The sequence below is a fragment of the Gymnoscopelus microlampas genome, assembly GCF_963454915.1.
Source record: "Gymnoscopelus microlampas genome assembly, chromosome: 12".
NCBI lineage: Eukaryota > Metazoa > Chordata > Actinopteri > Myctophiformes > Myctophidae > Gymnoscopelus > Gymnoscopelus microlampas.
In genome coordinates, this window is record NC_139949.1 from 30,594,310 (window position 1) to 30,613,561 (window position 19,252).

The window sequence follows — 19,252 nt, forward strand, 5'->3', positions numbered from 1 at the left end:
TTTATTTGGGTCTCAGGGGAGGAGTAGAACTAATGTGGAACAGCGCAGCGGTCACTATGTTATTAATTATGGACATGCTGTTCTTAATCCCATTTAGGAAAATTGCATCCCAGTGTGCAGAACTCGTGATCAATTATTGTCATCATGAGACAGGAGGAATCCACGGCCAAGAAACTGGAGAACCTGTTTTCAGCTGATTTAAACCTCATGCTTATCCTTAGGATTAATAGGATAAAACCATTTTGGCTGAAAGTGTTTTATGGAAGCAAAGTTGTAAAAGTAACCAAACATCCAGCAGGTTTATGTTTAAAGTGAGCATTTGCCTAGTGATATAATCAGTGATTTTCTTTCGCCCAATTATTTGTCACGGTAGTTGAAAATCAACCGTATACAATATGTTGAACAACATGACACTTGTAGATTCAATGGACAGTACAACCAAGCTGTTATGTTGACCTGTGGTTATGCAATCTCATGTAGAACCACTTTGTGATGATCATTCATACTGTGCACTTTGCAAAGCAAGAATGTTTGACGTTGGTGGGAACAACTATAACTGCATTCAATTTTGTAAAATGAGACACACAAGGTTATTAATGAAGATTATTTTGCTGCATAATAACATTTGAATTGTAATACATTTGTGGGATTGCTTCGATGTATTCCCACTGATAGAGAAACTGAATTGCTGTATGTGTATGGCAACAGCAAGAGCCAAGTGGAACCAAAATGCTATGAAATGAGGTACAGAAATAGCAATATGTTCATTTAGAAACAGTTTGGCTGGAACACCACAAGTTCAACTTGTGGTGTAACAGTGTCAATGTTTTTAAATAACAAGATCATAGCACAGACAGTTTGATTCCCAGAAGGAGAAATACATTTATCCAGAAATTGTTGTTTTTGTTTAGATTTGTATCAATGATGGTTAAGATTAGGCCTTAGGTTACAAGTGGTTATGTTTAGGTATATGTAGTGGTGGTGGTGGACTATATACATTTAGTTGAGTGTTTGTATTTTTGGAAATGGTTTAGTTTAGGAATTAAAATGGTTGTTTGTTTAGGCATTAGGTTAGAATGGTTTAGGGTACTGTAGGTAGGCCTATATTATTTAAATGTTAAATGATTGTGTTAGGCATTAGGTAAGAGTAACCACATGTACATATTCTCTAGAAACACAACTATTTTAACAATATACCTACACTTTAGGTATACATTTAAAATTGTAGTGTAAGGGCATGGGCACGGCAGTATAATCATGGTATGTTGTGGAGGCAGATTGATAATAACACAGCTCCTCTGTGTGTGTGTGTGTGTGTGTGTGTGTGTGTGTGTGTGTGTGTGTGTGTGTGTGTGTGTGTGTGTGTGTGATTAAAGTTAAAGTGAATTTCTAATAGTTAAAAATCTTATGAAATGAAAAAAAAAAAAAGACAGAAGTGGAGATTATTCAAACACTAAATGATAATATTTATATAGATAAATGTTACTGTATTTACTGTTTACGGTTGCTGTATTACTGTATGAGAGGCACTTACTTGCTATTATGTGCATTAACAAAGTGTCACTGTGGGCATAACATTCAAAAGTCCAACAAACAAAAACTTTGTAGACGCTGTCTTTAGGGCATGACTCCTTGGACACTATCACCTCAGTCCAGTGGGAAGTCATTACTGTTCTCTTTTCTCATCCACTCATTTAATTCTCAAGGTATTGTCCAAAGAGGTCTCACTTGGTGCCTAACTATGGTGTTTAATTGCTGTCTAGAGAGATGGAAATTCAATGTGGACCAATGACCTCTAATCATTGTGATAAACATGTTTTGCATCAGCAGTGTTCCTGCGGGCAGAGATATTTGCATAATCCACCAAAAAGTGGAAAATTGAAAATATGCAAAAATGGTATAATGAAAGAGCAAGATTTTGTTTTTTATTTATACTTTTGTTTTTGTCATACTTGACTATAGATTAAAGACTATTTGACTATTAATAGATTAGTCTGATTTTACAGTTAGTCATTCAACGTCGTCAAATCTACAATCTCACAACGCATTGCACTCAACCATTGTGAGCTTGTAGATCTGCTATTTTCTTTATTTTTGAATATTGCTGAAAGTTTTTGCCAATCACAGCATGGTTTTCATGCTGTGTGTGAATGTAAACAGATCTGCACAGCAACACCATAACTTCCTTGGGCGGTTTCTAGTATTCCTCTTAGACACTTTCAGTAGCAGTTCTTGACCAGCCCAGGTCAACTAATAATCAATTAGGTAGGTAGGTAGGTAGGTAGGTAGGTAGGTAGGTAGCTAGGTAGGTAGGTAGGGAGGGAGGGAGGGAGGGAGGGAGATCTATTTGAAGAGTGGTTAGTTGACTCCGCCAGGCCGAAGGCGTGGCCGAGACTATGTTTTGCCCCCTGGCCGTCCGTCTGTGTGTGTGTGTGTCTGTCCGTCCGTCCGTCCGTCCATCTGTGAACAGCTATTTCTGGGGGAAGTACATACAACGGAAGTCCCATCCTATAGTGACTTTAGGCAATAGTGCTTTTCCAGGCTTTTCTCCTTCTGAGATGAGAAACAAGGCTGGGAACGAGGTTGACCAGTTGCAAGTAACCGTTCCTTGTTATTCCCCCTATTGTATCGACCATCTCAATCGATAAATGGGTATACAGGGATACAGTTAGGGTTAGGGTTATAAGTTAAGGAGACATTACATGCACCTATTGTAAATGGATAGGCATGTTTATTAATGGTCACTGATAAACTTTGTTTTCCATCCCTTTGGAAGCAATTAAGAGCTCCACCATAACGAGTCTCAGACCATGCTGAGCCTGGAGAATAGAAAATGGCTGAACGAAATGTAATTAAACAAATGTAATGAGCTGTTATTTTCAATGCCATGCAAAAATAATAAACAAAAGTTTAAATTAGCTGTCAGCAGGACTGAAATTTCATCACTTTAGGGGCAAGGCCACATGGCACTTTGGTGTTGTTAATGTATTAATGGCACAAAGGCCAAATGCCAGGGCAGCAAGCTATCAAACAATTGATTTAAGTCCAAATGAATAATACATTTAGTGAAAAGTAAACAAATAAAGAGATTTTTATAGAACAAAATAATTGATTGGTATTTACAAATGACCAATATTTGAACAAACAAAAAGTTCATACACGCTCAGCCCTGGACAATCAGAGTTAGGACTGATGGACAAGGGAAAGTCGGGGGTAGTTACAGTGTATGTTTTGGGGATCCTTGGAATTTGTGGATGTGGAATGTTTGGTCTCTTCTGTCTTAAGAGCATTCTACCTACGGCGTCATATTTCGTCAGCTACTTTCACATCCAATGCTGGTGCAGAGGAAACAATCGTAACTTATTCTCTGTATTTCACAAAGAAACTCGAATGGCCCTGAGTTGGTGGAATCAGGCTTGTCACTCGTTTGGCATGGGCACCTGCTTGACTGTCGCAAGCTAGCTCGGGCACACCCAAGCCAGCTTCTGACAACACGCTTTGCCTTGTTATAAATGTTTGTATACTGTACGTTTTTGACGTTTTTAATGGCATTTTTCAAGTTGAGTCTACAGTAGCCTACATTGTTCACTTCAGGCACAGTCTGGGAACCTATTCGGTTTTGCCTCCGGGGGCACGACCTCCTTTTCAGTCATAGTCCAGGGGCCAAGACATATTTTGGTACCACCTAAGGTGACCGTAAAGTTTTTGTATTTTTGTCTTCCTACATGTCTCTAGTTTATATTTTGGTATGATAACCCTTCCAATCTTGTAGCTTAATGGCAGTTATCACTACCTACCGGCTAATGTATCCGGTAGGAGACACAAAGTAGAATCTTTGTGTCTCCTACCCCCGGCATCAAATTATTGCGACAAAAAACAAAATATATCCATGTATTCAAGGCTTCATGGGGTGTGCAATTGATAACTGATAAATAATACATTTTTGGTGTTTGCAAAAAGACTGCTTTCCATAAGCTTGTAAAAGTTGACCCTCCTTCGGTCTGGGGTGGTCATAGCTGAATGGGTAGAGAGTCCCCCTGAAAAACTTAAAGGAGGAGTTCACCCCAAAAAATATTTATTTTCTATCAATTGCACACCCCATGAAGCCTTGAATACATGGATATATTTGTTTTTTGTCGCAATAATTTGATGCCCGGGGTAGGAGACACAAAGATTCTACTTTGTGTCTCCTACCGGATACATTAGCCGGTAGGTAGTGATAACTGCCATTAAGCTACAAGATTGGAAGGGTTATCATACCAAAATATAAACTAGAGACATGTAGGAAGACAAAAATACAAAAACTTTACGGTAACCTTAGATGGTACCAATTTGTGTTGAATATCAGTGCTGGCCCCTGGACTATCAGCTCCGTCCGGGTGCTCCGGTGTTTATTCCTACTAACAGCAACATTACAAGGCAGTAGCGCTGACAGATTCTGAGATTACTTCAGGCATAATACAGCCCAAAGTGTCACATTTGTCCCTTCCCTTCTCATCAAATAGGATACCACTGCTTGGTCAAAGGTGACACTGAAACTTCTGAAAAATATATTAAAAATGTACTAGCTTTTGTAAGGGCTAAGGGCGCTGAGTGGCCTTGTGGTTAGAATATCCGCCCTGAGACTGGGAGGGCGGGGTTCGATCACCAGTCGGGTCATACCATAGACTTTAAAAATGGTACCCAATAGAGCACCGAAGTCCTGACGTCACTGCCAATAGAGAGTGCTTTCCGCTGGTTCATGGCTTTACTTTTTGTATTGATATCCTCATTGGGGAATCTTAGATCGCTTCATATAAGAATTCTATGTTCCAAAAATAAACACACCACCCTGGCGTTTTTACTCATATGGATATGAAGCATCGACTGAAGGTGTAAATGTACACATTTACCCAAAGAGTAACACAATATAAACACTAGAAACCAGTCAAACAACCCAAAGACTACATTTCCCATGAACGCGGTTGCTGTGGGGACAGTGATTTCAGACCCGGAAGTAGTAGTTCTTAAGACTTTTAAGGCAGAATTATTTCCATTTTTGCCAGAAACAGGCTGTATCAAATATGAATGAATATCATAAACGATGCAGTGCCACCCCCCTATGGCTATATGAACACAATTGGCCCTGTTAGGGGGAGCAAAGCAGGGAAGGGAGGGCCGATCTTTGTTGCTGCATTAGTGACTCCTATGGGCTGGTGTGGCAGCTGTCAGTTGGGGGTATTGAACCGGAGGAGTAGAATGGGGCACTTGTCTGTCCACCTGTAACAGTATCAGTATCACCAGAACGAGATCAACTGAACTCGTTCCCCCAAAATTCGTCTCAGACATCCTATACTATGCTGCCACCAAAATGTGGAATGACCTATCAAAAGACATAAATGTTCTCGACTCCCTACCCAAACTCAAAACTAACCTAAAAGAATTCCTGTCCTCAAAATACAAGTAAACATTGTTAAACTCCTTGAACACCTTGATAGTAGAATCCTCTGAATCCCACCCCACCCCTCCTTATGTATTGAATATAATGGACCACAATGTAAACAAGCCACTGCAGCTTTTTGTGTTATCCTTTTAGCATAACCTTCGATTACTATTGTACCTGTACTGTTAATCGTTAATAAAGTATTCAAACAACCATTTTACAGTGGGGGCTCCTCACTAAGGTGAGAACAGAGAAATGTATGGGGAGGGTTAATTGGCATACTAAATTGGGAGAAAAACAAAGAGGTAGAATTAATGAGCTACTCTAAAAGAAAGTTTATGTGAGGGTTCACCCTTATCCACTTCAAAACATGTGACGTGACCACATGACTGGATCTCAGTAGAGATGACGAGTGAAGTGTGAATATAAAAGCATTTCATGTCATTTAAGAGATGGAGGGGACATCACCTTCATCAAAAACAAAATATATATTTTACCTGAATGGTATTCTTTTTATACAAAATGCTTTTTTTTTTATATTGTAGGCATATAAAGGCAGCCCCTTGATATGATCTTTACAGCACCTGTTTTATCACAGCATGGAAAATTCATCTGCAGTAACTTCAGTCCTGCTTTCTGCATACTATGGAATGGAAGATCAAAAGCCAATGTATTTCTGCATTTTCTTATTTTTATACATTGCCATTATTGCTGAAAATGTGCTATTGATTCGAGTGATCTATATTGAAAAAGCTTTGCATGAGCCGATGTATTTTTTCATTTGTAACTTGGCTGCAAATGGGCTCTATGGAGGCACTGCTCTTTCGCCAGCCGTACTGAGCATTGTGTTGTCAAATTCATATGAGGTGACGCTACCTTGGTGTCAAACGCAGATTTTTACCATACATACATATACAATTGTTGAATTTACAATTTTAGCAGCAATGAGTTATGATAGGTATGTGGCCATATGTTATCCACTGCAGTATCATACACTCATGTCACTGAGTAGAGTGTATAAACTAATAACTTTAACTTGGCTTTATCCCTTTGTTGCATTTCTTATCTTCCTTATCTTTTCCATTTTAACACAACAATTTTGTGAGAAAACCATACAGGTAGATAAAATATACTGTGTAAATTATTCACTGGTAAAAGCCGCCTGCACAGATACAACTATGCTGAACTATGTAGGTTTACTATCTGTAGCTTTATATACATTTCCACAGCTAATCATAACGTTTTACTCTTACATACACATCCTGAAGATATGTGCATTATTATCCAAAGAATCCAAGCAAAAAGCTCTCCAAACCTGCGTTCCACACTTGTTTGCATTAGTAAACTTCTCTGTGGGGTGCTTTTTTGAAATAATACAAAATCGATTCAATATAAGCCATTGGCCTTATGGAATCAAGATGTTCTTGTCTTTGTACTATTTGATATTTCCTCCCATTCTTAATCCAGTGATGTATGGTGTGACTTTAAAAACTGTAAGAATAAGACTATTAAAATCTTTCTATGATATGAGTGACACAAAAGTGGTAGCCAAGATCACAGTTGTGTCTTATAACAAGAGTGTATGTTGTTAAACACATACATTATTTTACAAGTAAAACAAATATATTTGAACTAGTAGCTTTATCCAACATTAAGCGCAACTAACCGAAAACTAGTTGAAAGTTAAAAGCTATGTAAAGTGCAAGTTTTTCAATATGTTTTTCTCCTGCATGCTCCTGCTAGCACTGTAAAAAGGTGATTTTTCACAAATGTCTCATTTACAGTTGTAGTGTTAAAAGTAGCAGTTCTGCTAATTGTCCTGAGTTCTCCTATATCCTATGTCATTGCAAGTGAATGGATCAAAAGTATAACAAGAATCAGCAAGCGAATTATGTAAAAACAGCAATAGATTTGTATTAATGGAGATAGATCAATCAAGTGATTTTGATTATATTTTTTTTGTCTTTCAAATGAGCAATGGCAATGGGGGATAAGATTTATTCCAAAAATTATATATATATATTTTTAATTATTAGATAATTAATGCTAGTTTCTTGGTTTACCTGATCCTAGTTTACTGAGGCACTACATTGTCTCACTGCATTTGATTATGTGCTTACCTTGCTTATTGTAAGTTGCTCTGGATAAGAGTGTCTGCTAAATGCCTAAATTGTAAATTGTTATATGATAATAATCAACATGTGTATGTGTATGTTGATTATGCCTGCAATTATTTTACCAGTAGCTTTATCCAATATTAAACACACGTAGAAATGTAAAAAGTTAAAAAATAAACTAATGATTTAAACATGTTTCACAATGTTTTATATCTAATGTGATTTTTCACAAATGTAGAGTTCTTTTTTGCTGATATGGGTCATTGTAGTTGAATGGATCAAATATAGCAGTAGCAAACAATAGCTATAACAATCAACATATTTTAATGTGTGTCTGTCTGTGTGAGTTAATGTGCAGGGCTTTGCTGAAAATGAGCACTTGTAAATAAAGAACAAGTTTCACTCTTTGTACTTTTACCTCGTTTCCCTCCTAGGGTGGTCTCTGACTCTGAAGCTTTCTCATGATGAAAATATTGTCTCTTTCACAAAACCTGTTTCTGTCTGTCTGTCTGTCTGTCTGTCTGTCTGTCTGTCTGTCTGGCATAACTCGGGAGTCATCTGACAGAATGCCCTCAATGATCTGGGGGTAAGCAGTGCACGAGCAGAGTGGCAATTTGATCAGATCAACGGTTGCAGAGAACAGAAAAAACACAAATATCTGTCTGTCTGCGGGTCTGTGGAGCACGCACTGAATAGGCGTGTGTTTGGGGGGGGGGGGGGTGCACCGGTGGCGGCGGCTTCCTTCATTGGAAACCCAACCTGTCAATTTCATTGAGCTTTGAGCTTAGCTTTTGGCTTTTCTGCCTTTACTGATAGTTTTAAAGAGGTGATGCCATGATTTTGCACTTTTTCTGTTTTTCATGTGTCTATGAGGTTGATAGAACTTCATTAAGCCCCCTGGTGGTGTTTTTATGGTGTTTTATGTATTCTCTGACTATTTTGAGTTTCTTCCTTGAGGCAGAAACCTTGAGGGTCAAACGTGCCAATAGAAAAACAGCACTTTAATGACACAGTAAAATTATATCCTCCCCCTCATTATCATAACACAACAGGTGTGGGCATGAGGAGGAGGAGGGACTATGACAGGCGGGTGGTGCTAAGGTGGTGGAGGAGGTGCTAAGGTGAGAACCAGGTATACTTAATGAACTGGAGAGAAACACTTTCTGTACACTTTTTTGAAAAAAATCTTCCTCCTAGTATAACCATAATACCTGATGATTATGTTTTTTTGGGGGGGGATCACTGAAAATCACGGCACCCCGTCTTTAAGTGAAGATGGACAGGAAATAGGGAGAGACACGCAGCAAAGGTTGTTGCGAGGGGGACTCAAACCCGCGACGCGCCGTTAGGCTACGTTGAAGTGCCTGGACTGCTAGGCCAGCGATCCGGGAAGTTAATGCGGGCTCTCAACCAATGTTGACAAGACAACCTGGATCTTGACAAGACAAAAGATCGGACTTCAGCAACCAGTGCTATTTGAACCTTCTAGGGCTGTGGTTCCCAAACGATGGGTCGGAGTCGGGAGTTTTTAAACTCGCAAAATTATTTCAAAAGATTTTCAAAAACGTTCCCCCAAAAAACAAAACAAAAAACTAAATATTTTCTTTTTCAGACAATAAATAAATAATGTTTTTCAAAAGAATTACGATGCAATGCGTTGTGAGATTTTAGATGGGCTATTTTCACTATATTTAAAACATAAACTAGACTGGTGCCCTACTCGGGAACGATGCAAGTTGGAAATGCATGCCCACCCAGTATTTATGCAGATATTTGGAGATTTCTGTATCCATTCTGTCTGTGTTCCTTTTGTGTCCTTGTGTGCACGGCTGCACGCTCAGCAATACAGAATTGTTTCATCCTTGGACTTACATCCGTTCTTGTCTGACTCTCATTTCTTTATGTCGACTGGTCAAATCTTGGAATCTTGTCTTAGAACGAAAACCATCTCTTCATCTTTCTTGGGCTCAGCCCTATTTATAGGGTTCATATTTTAACCCTATCAATTAGCGTTTTTGTGTTTGCTGGCTCCCAGGTTGCCAAATCATGTGCACATATACCCCCACGGGTATGGTCTATTCCTCCTATAATTAACCAAACCTCTGTGTGGGTGGTGAGCCCAAAATATCTTCTGCCCGGCTCTCCTCAGTGCCTGGAGCAATTCATCTGCATTTGCACACAGCCATTGACCATCAGCATGTGCACGGAACACCGAAGCCTGTTTTTCGCTTTCCCCAAATGTCAGCTGTTTATTAGCGTTTTTATGTAAAAGAATGTCACCATGGTTACGGCTGTGGGATGGCCCCGGGAGCTATGGGATGAATGATCAAACTGCGCATGCGTCGAATCCGTATAGACCACTGTGTTACACTTTTGCCATCTGCCACAAGCACACACAGAGAACGTGCTTAAAAGTGTGTGTGTGTGTGTGTGTGTGTGTGTGTGTGTGTGTGTGTGTGTGTGTGTGTGTGTGTGTGTGTGTGTGTGTGTGTGTGTGTGTGTGTGTGTGCGTGCGTGCGTGCGTGTGTGTGGGTTCGCGTGTGTGTGTTCACTGTGGGGACGGGACACGTGCGCACCGGTGCCATATGTGAGCGACTCCAGTGAATATTATTTATTATACATTATAGTGTTATAGTCGGGCACATTTTGGGTGGAGGAACTTGGCCAATCAGGATGGAATATGAAAAATAGGAGTAAGATTAATGTCAAAAGTTGTGTGTTTGCAAAAATCGGCCTCCTTGTGGCGTTATAACAGGCCGATGTGAAAACTTTGGGGCTGAGGTTCTGCTCTGGCCTCCAAGGAGTATGCATGCCATGCCATGGTCCAACGGCGTTATGAAAAATATATTTTAGATTAGGGGTACTGAGTGTCCAATGACTTGATTGACACAGTCTCATGTAAACTCAGGTAAAACATTATTATTGAGATGACCAATGGGATGCTATTATGCTTATCTAATATCTACCTAATCCTATATCTACCTACCTACCTACCTACCTACCTACCTACAGTACCTATCATTTACCTATCTATCAATCTTTCACTAGACAATTCAAGAATCTTGAGCAGGAAAGGGGCGGAATTTGATATGTGGTTTGTGCTGGCAGACCATTTTCTTTCTTTTTTTGATCAGATAAAGGAGTATTGCACAAACGGGTGGGGATGTATTCCTGACTTGCATCATTCCCAAATTGCGTGGTGCCTGAGAAGGCCGGTGCCCAAAGGGGTGCTGGCCTGCTACTGTACAAATCTCATGGAATAGGACTCTCTTGTGTATTATTGGTTAAGTATCACACTTGGGTATTAATAGGTAACGGTAACTAGAACTACAACAAACACATTCTGTATGGGAATGATGAAACACTCAATTGGGCCGATGACATCAACCTTCGACTCCTCAGCTGTAGCCAGTATTAAAAACGTCAACTCTGGCCGATATGACCACATGGAGAGGAGGGTTGACCTTCAGTGAGGTACTATAACCCCCATTAAGGTTTTGAAATGTTACTGCATTTCAAACCAACAACTTGAGATCAATATTATTATAGTTTTACATTAGTTCATGTTTTCAATTTCAGTTTAGTTTTATTTTGTCTTTAAAGTGGTTTTGCTAGTTTCATTTAGTTTCTATTTTTGAAAAGGCTTAGTTTTAGTTCAGTTTTTATTAGTTTTTGTGTTCGTTTTAATTCTTTATTGTGATGTGGGGTATTTGTCAGGAGTGATATTCAAAAAGGTCATAAAGGGTAAACACACCATTTTAAAATATATTTTCACGGTTAACACTGGTACAGCAAACACATTGGAGGATGTATTTCATATCCAAACAAAATACTAGTCTTATGTATGAAATATTGACAAGTCTAAAACTAACACATTTTCTTTATGATTGTGTTAGTCTTGTAAACACATAATACAGTTTTAGTTAGTTATATATATTTTTTAAAGTGAGGTTTCAGTTAAAATGTTTTTTATTCAATTCTAGTTTTTGTCATTTTGATAGTTTTAGTTAACACGATAAGCCAAAGGTTCTATTGCTTATTAATACATTGATCTTTATTTGTCTTAATGTCACACTCAAAAGGCTATGCAATTATTGAGTGTAATTCCAAATGAGTCCTTGTACTCATATTGTACTAATCTTCAAACTACTGTACACATTACAATACTACGTATGATAAGTTGTTAAGTTTTCTCTTTTATTTACCATATTTCTATTTCACTGTCAAAATGTACTTTGTGTTATAACAACTTGTATTTTAATTCATTTTCAGAATTTAACTCAGGCATGGAAAATAACACAGTGACGTCATTCACGATGACTGCTTACGCTGTCATGGAAAACTACAAATATGTACAGTTCACTATATTTCTCCTGCTGTACATCATGATTATCTTTCTGAATGGGCTACTGATTTATGTGATATACCAACATGAAGAACTGCGTCAACCCATGAATCTGTTCACATGTAATTTAGCCATTAATGAAATATATGGTGGTACTGCATTGTTGCCCACAACTATGAGTCTGCTTACATCCATGACTCATGAAATGTCTCTGAAAGGCTGTCTGACTCAAATTTATTCTTTACACACATATGCATGTATTGAATTTTGTATTTTAGCAGTTATGGGATATGATAGATATGTTGCTATATGCCATCCACTACATTATCACACCATCATGTCTGTGTCAAGAGTATGCAAACTTGTTGCATTGGCATGGCTATACCCATGCCTCATTTTCCTTTTTTATTTCACCTTAACTTTGAAACTGAAATTTTGCAGCAGATTCATACATAAATTACACTGTGTGAACTTTGAACTTGTCAAAAACGCATGTTCTAATACTTCTCACATTAGTACCTTGGGCCTCATAACCCTTTTGTTTCTCATGGCTCCTCAGGTGGTAATGGTTATTTTTTCCTATGTGCATATTCTCAGAGTGTGCAAGAAATTATCAAAAGACTCTCAAGTTAAGGCTCTTAAAACCTGTGTTCCACATTTATTGTCCATTATGAATTATACCATTGGTGCGCTTTGTGAGGTTATACAAAGCAGATTTGAGATGAATCACGCACCTGTAGAGGTGATGATAATGCTCTCTATATATTTCATCATAATTCCTGCAGTTACCAATCCAGTGCTCTATGGAATCGGAACTAAAGCCATAAGAGATAAGATTTTTAATCTATTCTTTAGGAAAACGAGGAGGGTACCAACATAAGAAGAAAAGGGACACTGCTGTGTAAATAGGCTACTGTATGAATCAGCATTATTTTATTATATTAAAGGGTAAGACCACTTTGGTAGAGGTTTGGGTTGTGTAGTTACCTTGCCATGATGTAACTCCAAAGGTGGGCAAGAAACAAAAAATAATTGCTCCATTGATTAGAAATTGATAATTCAAAATATGCTCCTCATTGACTTACATTGTACGGTAAAACAGCTCTCAAAGTCACTTTTTTAGCACGTAAATGAACCCAAACAAAGTTGATTCAGACAATATAGAGCATCACCAAACCCAGTACTGTTTGTTTTTTTAATAAAAATGTCAACTTCCTGTTGATTTTACAATTTGAAGATCTGGATCCGGATCCGCCGATCCAGTCCGGGTTTTCTACTTATTAAAAATGGCAAAATCAACAGGAAGTTGACATTTTTATTTAAAAAAAAAACAGTACTGGGTTTGATGATGTTCTATATTGTCTGAATCAACTTTGTTTGCGTTCGTTTTTGTGCAAAAAGAGTGACTTTGAGAGCGGTTTTACCGTACAATGTAAGTCAATGAGGAGCATATTTTGAATTATCAATTTCTAATCAATGGAACAATTATTTTTTATTTCTTGCCCACCTTTGGAGTTACATCATGGCAAGGTAACTACACAACCCAAACCTCTACCAAAGTGGTCTTACCCTTTAAATGTTTTTTTGTTTTATTGTTTATCTTTGTATATACTTCCTATTGCTATAATACTTTAAGGTGTTACATTTCTTTTTAACAGTACTGTATATTCCTTTCATCTTATCCAAAATCAAGATGGCACACTCAGCCATTAATTCTGGTCATATCCCAACCTCCACACATTCTAGTCCTCTGTATTTTACTTCTACACAAAACCATTAGACAAACAGTGGGTAACCTATCCTCATGTGGCCATTCTGGGGTCTTCAAATGATGCTGCGTTGTATTCTGGAAGTGCAAACTGGCCGGTATATTTGGGTGCTGTATTGACAAAAAAAAAGGACTGGTGTGCAGTGCCATCATTTGAAATGTGGCTGAGAAAGCTAGGTGAAGAGGCTTAGATTCCAAAAGGGCAGGAAGTAGAAGGGTGTTTGATAAGGCACACGGGCATGGGGTCTGGTGCTGAGATATTTAGAGGGCCTGAGGGTGGGTTGAGATGGTATATGACTGTATGTCAACCCTGTAACAGCACTGACTATATACTTGATTTGTTTATTTTGCTCTTATTTTGGTTTCTTCATCTCTTCCCTTTTACAGCAAGAATGTATTCTTTTTTTTGTTATACTATACGTATTTATATATAAATAAATACGCCAAATTATTGTGATAGCAGGTTTGTTTTTGTTTTTATGCCACAATAAAATGACACTGCACTGAAAAAGGAAAATAAGATTGCTTGTGTTTCAAGTTGATTGCACCCCGCAATAAAAAATACTGTATATAAACATGTTAAGATGCATGCAGCAGTTTTGCCCTTCTGTGACCTTTCCTAAATATATACAGTACAGTATGTGCTGTGCAAGACCTACATTGTTAGAATTAAGAAATAAGTAACTCATGGGAAAGAGACAGAAGACAGTTTTACCATAGTAATAAGGGTGTCCAAATAGATTAGGGGTACTGAGTGTCCAATGACTTGATTGACACAGTCTCATGTAAACTCAGGTAAAACATTATTATTGAGATGACCAATGGGATGCTATTATGCTAATCTAATATCTATCTACCTATACCTACCTACAGTACCTATCATTCACCTATCTATCTATCAATCTTTCACTAGACAATTCAAGAATCTTGAGCAGGAAAGGGGCGGAATTTGATATGTGGTTTGTGCTGGCAGACCATTTTCTAGCAGACCATGTGTCAAATTGCCTTAACATTCTGCCTAAAAATTGATCATGACTGTTGCCGTCGGACCCTGTCCTTTTAATTGTTCAGGATATATTTGTATTTGTTCTTTGCCCTATATTTTGGTCAGTAGCCCAACTACTTTTACATCACCGACCAGCACAACTCAAGTTACTCAACAGCATAAGGAGCAACAGAGAACAGACAAGGGTTGGACTTTGTGAGGCTCCCCACACGGTCTTAAACTGATGCGTCTGCTGCTGCTGTCACCCATGATTTCCACCCCCCTATTAAAGCAATAAGCCACTAGAGGTCACAGTTTATCGTATATTTTATAATAGCTGAGGGGCATAGGTAGACACGACTTCCAAGTAAAACAGTTCTTAACAATAATATTCACTACACTGTCACGAACAACTTCTACAAGAAAGTAGTTCCCGAGACAAACCAGGAAGAGCAACTTCCTGAGAAACTATAGTGCCTGACTGCCTGTTTACTCAGCCAGATGGCCGTGTGCTAGACATCTTTTCCCAAACAAACACATAGAGAAACAAAACTTAACTGTTAGCTCAATCTCATTGCAACTAAGATGTAACTCCCTTCAGCTAAAAACTAGTCAGTAGAACTTCTTTTTACTGGTGGCTTTATTAACGCACTCTTTCGGCTTTAACATGCCAACGTCAAACTCAACTCACTGGTTGCATATTGCAATAAAGGGAATGCGTCCAGGAAACCTAAAAGAAAACAACAAACTTGTCAATGACACGCTGCTTACAAACACTAACGTTAGCATGGAAGGTATACACTCTAAGCTTAAAAGCTTTCACCAGTGTGGGTACCGTACAGAAAGCCTGTCAGCGACGCCTAGTGGCCTGGTATTACCCACTGACAAGCCTATTTTGTCAGTGCAGTGACACATGCAGCACGTCAAACACAGCAAGCTTTGTGTGTTTCTGATCAATTGTTCCTTGATGTTCTTGATTTGTGCGTTTATGAAACGATGTAAGTACATTATTTTAGGTCCAAGTTGTTGATTAGGTATTTATTTATATCTGGAACTCTGTATATTACTTTTATGCGACTTTATATGTTTAATTGACAACACCTGTTAATTTGGCTAGTGCTGTTTAGCTCCCCACTGCCTGCAGTTCGTTTGCGAACCTTTTATGGTGTATTTTTGTTACTTGTGATGATGACATTTATTTACTTTACAGTTTATTTGCTGTGTTTTACAACATTTGGACAGTTTGGTGAGTTTATATTTGCTACACTTAGTGAGTGCCTATTGTTTTGCCTTATGACACTGTGCAGATAGCCTACATGCTAGTGATTGCATCATAAATGCTTGAGCTCATGTTATGATATATTTTTTTCTTTATTGTTATTCATTTCAGACCACACACACATTCACCCTTACCCACGTATGTACAATAGCTCAAAAATCATTGGAAAGCAATCCCTTCTGCAGACTCCCCTAAGCTGATCTAAGGAGTACATTATACTGTCTTTTATCACTAAAAGACAGCAATCAGAATCAAGGATTGGGACTATCCGTTTTTTTGTATTTAATTAAAAAAAATCTTCTGGGGCACTATCAGCGTGAACTTTGTCTCAGCAAAGCCTGTCTCCACCACTAGACGATGGCTGCTTGGACGGGTCAGGGGCGACTCTCGTCCCTGCTCATCGAGGTCCGGTGTTTGGGGACACTCCAGTGTGTTCCTTCTGGGTATGGTGTCGTGTGGAGAGACCCTCATGCTCCATTCAACAGGGGATCTGGTGCGCCTGGCCATAGCTTGATGGTTCATGCTAGCTCACAAACAGATGGTTTGGGGCAGGTGGCATCTCCCCTCACCCTCAGCAACCTGTGTTCCGGGAGTTTGGAGCTGGGGCGGATCCTCTGTCTGGGGTACACCCTGCGACACAGAGTAGATAGACCCCCCATCACGGGATGATAGGACTGATCTGGATATGCTTTGGTCGCCACCTGGTTGAACTATTTGATGCAGAGGGAAATGCCTGGTGCCCTCTGTGCCCTGCACTGTAGGGCTGAGCTCCGCTGGTACCGGCTGCGCTGTCACGCAGGTGATCAAGGAAATTGCATTGTGCAGATCACAGGAACGCAAACCCCTTCATAAACTTTGCCCTGTCAGAGCTTTGCACAAATACAGTGCAATCTGGGGCCTAGGGTCTCGGGAAGTCCTGTTTGTTTAGTGGGTGATACTTCACAGGGGTACGCCCTTCACTAAGCAATGCCTCTCTCACTGGATAGTGGATGCTATCGGTCTGGCATATTCCAGCAAGGGCTGGGTGTGGCCTGCTGGAATGACTGCGCATTCATTCCATTAGGGAATGGCGACGTCCTGGACCCTTTTTAAGGGCACCAGTGTGCACCAGTATGAGCTGCAACAAGTTGGGTGTCGCCTTCAGCATTCCCTCACTTGACATAGTTTTGATGCGCCCTCGTTGGTGCTTTTGGGTTTGAGTGTGAACACCCGGTAGGGTTTTCTCCATTGTATAGGGGGTTCAGTACCTCCAGAGCTGGCAGGTCGCATGGGAAGTTTCCAAATCCTTTACCCATAACTAGTGACTTATGGGTAAATATAGACTCAGATGATACAAAACTATAGCTGACTCATCACGCATGGTCACTCGATCTACGCCAGCCAATTACTGACAAATTGAGTGGATGGACCACAATGGAAACAAGCCCACTGGGTCTTTTTGTGTTATCCTTTTAGCATAACCTTTGACTGTACTACCTGTACTGTTAACAACCCTGCTAACAAAGTATTCAATCAATCAATCTATCAAAATAAAATAAAATTGAGCGCCTCGAGCCATTTGGCCACGTCCTGCCTGCACTTCCACTAATGACTATTAAGTGCTTCATGTAGAAGTTAGTGTACTTCTATTAATTAAGTATAATTGGAAAAATAATCTCCAAATGTACTCGTTTATGTAAAGATTCGGCCTATTCCACTTGTTATGAACTGTCAAAAGACGTGAGATAAATATAATTTGATCGATTGATTGATTGATTGATTGATTGATTGATTGATGCGGGCGTGTGTGTGTGCCATATGGGGGGGGGGGGGGGGGTAGCAGAGAGAATGCAATAAAAACTATAAAATAATACATTTACACATGATCTAATACTGATGAAAACACCTGTTTTAAAAATATTTGAAAAAACTTGAGCAGCAAAAACAAAACAGGAAAAAATGTCATCTGTTACTATTCAGCCAGCTCTTTAGGGAGAAATTACTGGCTGGACGTCATTGGAATGCTGTGAAAACAACATGACTGAATCTCTGTAGAGATGAAGAGTGAAGAATATAAAAGATTTTCATGTCAGTTAAGATGTGGAGGGGACATCACCCTCATCGAAGACAAAATACATGTTGTACAAAATGCAATATTGTATGCATTGTACTATGTATGTATATTATTAATATTATAGGATCTTCTCAGCACCTGTTTTATCACAGCATGGAAAATTCATCTGCAGTAACTTCAGTCGTGCTTTCTGCATACTATGGAATGGAAGCTCAAAAGCCAATGCATTTCTTCATTTTCTTACTTTTATACATTGCCATTATTGCTGAAAATCTGCTATTGATTCGAGTGATCTATATTGAAAAGGCACTGCATGAACCAATGTATTACTTTATTTGTAACTTGGCTGCAAATGGACTCTATGGAGGCACTGCTCTTTTTCCAGCTGTAATGAGCACTCTGTTGTCAAATTCGTATGAGATAACTCTACCTTGGTGTAAAACACAGATTTTTGCCATACATACATATGCACTTATTGAATTTACAATTTTAGCAGCAATGAGTTATGATAGGTATGTGGCCATATGTTATCCACTGCAGTATCACACCCTCATGTCACTGAGTAAAGTGTGTAAACTAATCACTTTAACTTGGGTTTATCCCTTTGTTGCATTTCTTATCTTTTCCATTTTATCATTTCAGTTACGATTGTGTCAGAAAGACATCGATAAGATATTATGTGTCAATTATGCACTGATAAAACGCTCCTGTACAGATACAACTGTCCTGAACTGGGTAGGGTTAGCTTTTGTATTTATATATACATTTCCACAGCTAATCACAACATTTTACTCTTACATACACATCCTGAAGATATGTGCATTATTATCCAAAGAATCCAAGCAAAAAGCTCTGCATACCTGCGTTCCACACTTGTTTGCATTAGTAAACTTCTCTGTGGGGTGCTTTTTTGAAATAATACAAAGTCGATTCAATATAAGCCATTGGCCTTATGGAATTAAGGTGTTCTTATCTGTGTACCATTTGATCTTTCCTCCCATTCTTAATCCAATAATGTATGGTGTGAGTTTAAAATCTATCAGAATAAGACTATTTAAATCTTTCCTTGGAATGAATAGTCTAAAACCAAAGCAGTAGCCAAGATCACTGTTTTGTATGTTGTTAACTAAACACATTCCTATTCTAGGGTGAACATTAGGCAACAATTATCCTGGTTAACCCGACAATAGCCGATCTACAACTTCACATCACATAGTAAGTGAAAACTAGTTGAAAGTTAAAAGCAACAAAAAATGTAAATATGCATACGTGTATTTATCCTG

General features: G+C 38.8%; 1 protein-coding gene across 1 annotated transcript; it reads left to right on the plus strand.

Annotated features, from left to right (window-relative positions):
- Nucleotides 1–18,191: 18,191 nt before the first annotated feature.
- LOC311057289 (olfactory receptor 51I1-like) lies at nucleotides 18,192–19,128 on the plus strand (the record flags this gene model as incomplete). Its single annotated transcript, XM_084074242.1, has 3 exons — nucleotides 18,192–18,536; nucleotides 18,783–18,932; nucleotides 19,117–19,128. 3 exons carry the CDS (start codon nucleotides 18,192–18,194, stop codon nucleotides 19,126–19,128), a joined length of 507 nt encoding a protein of 168 aa, XP_083930368.1.
- Between the last annotated feature and the right edge of the window lie 124 nt (nucleotides 19,129–19,252).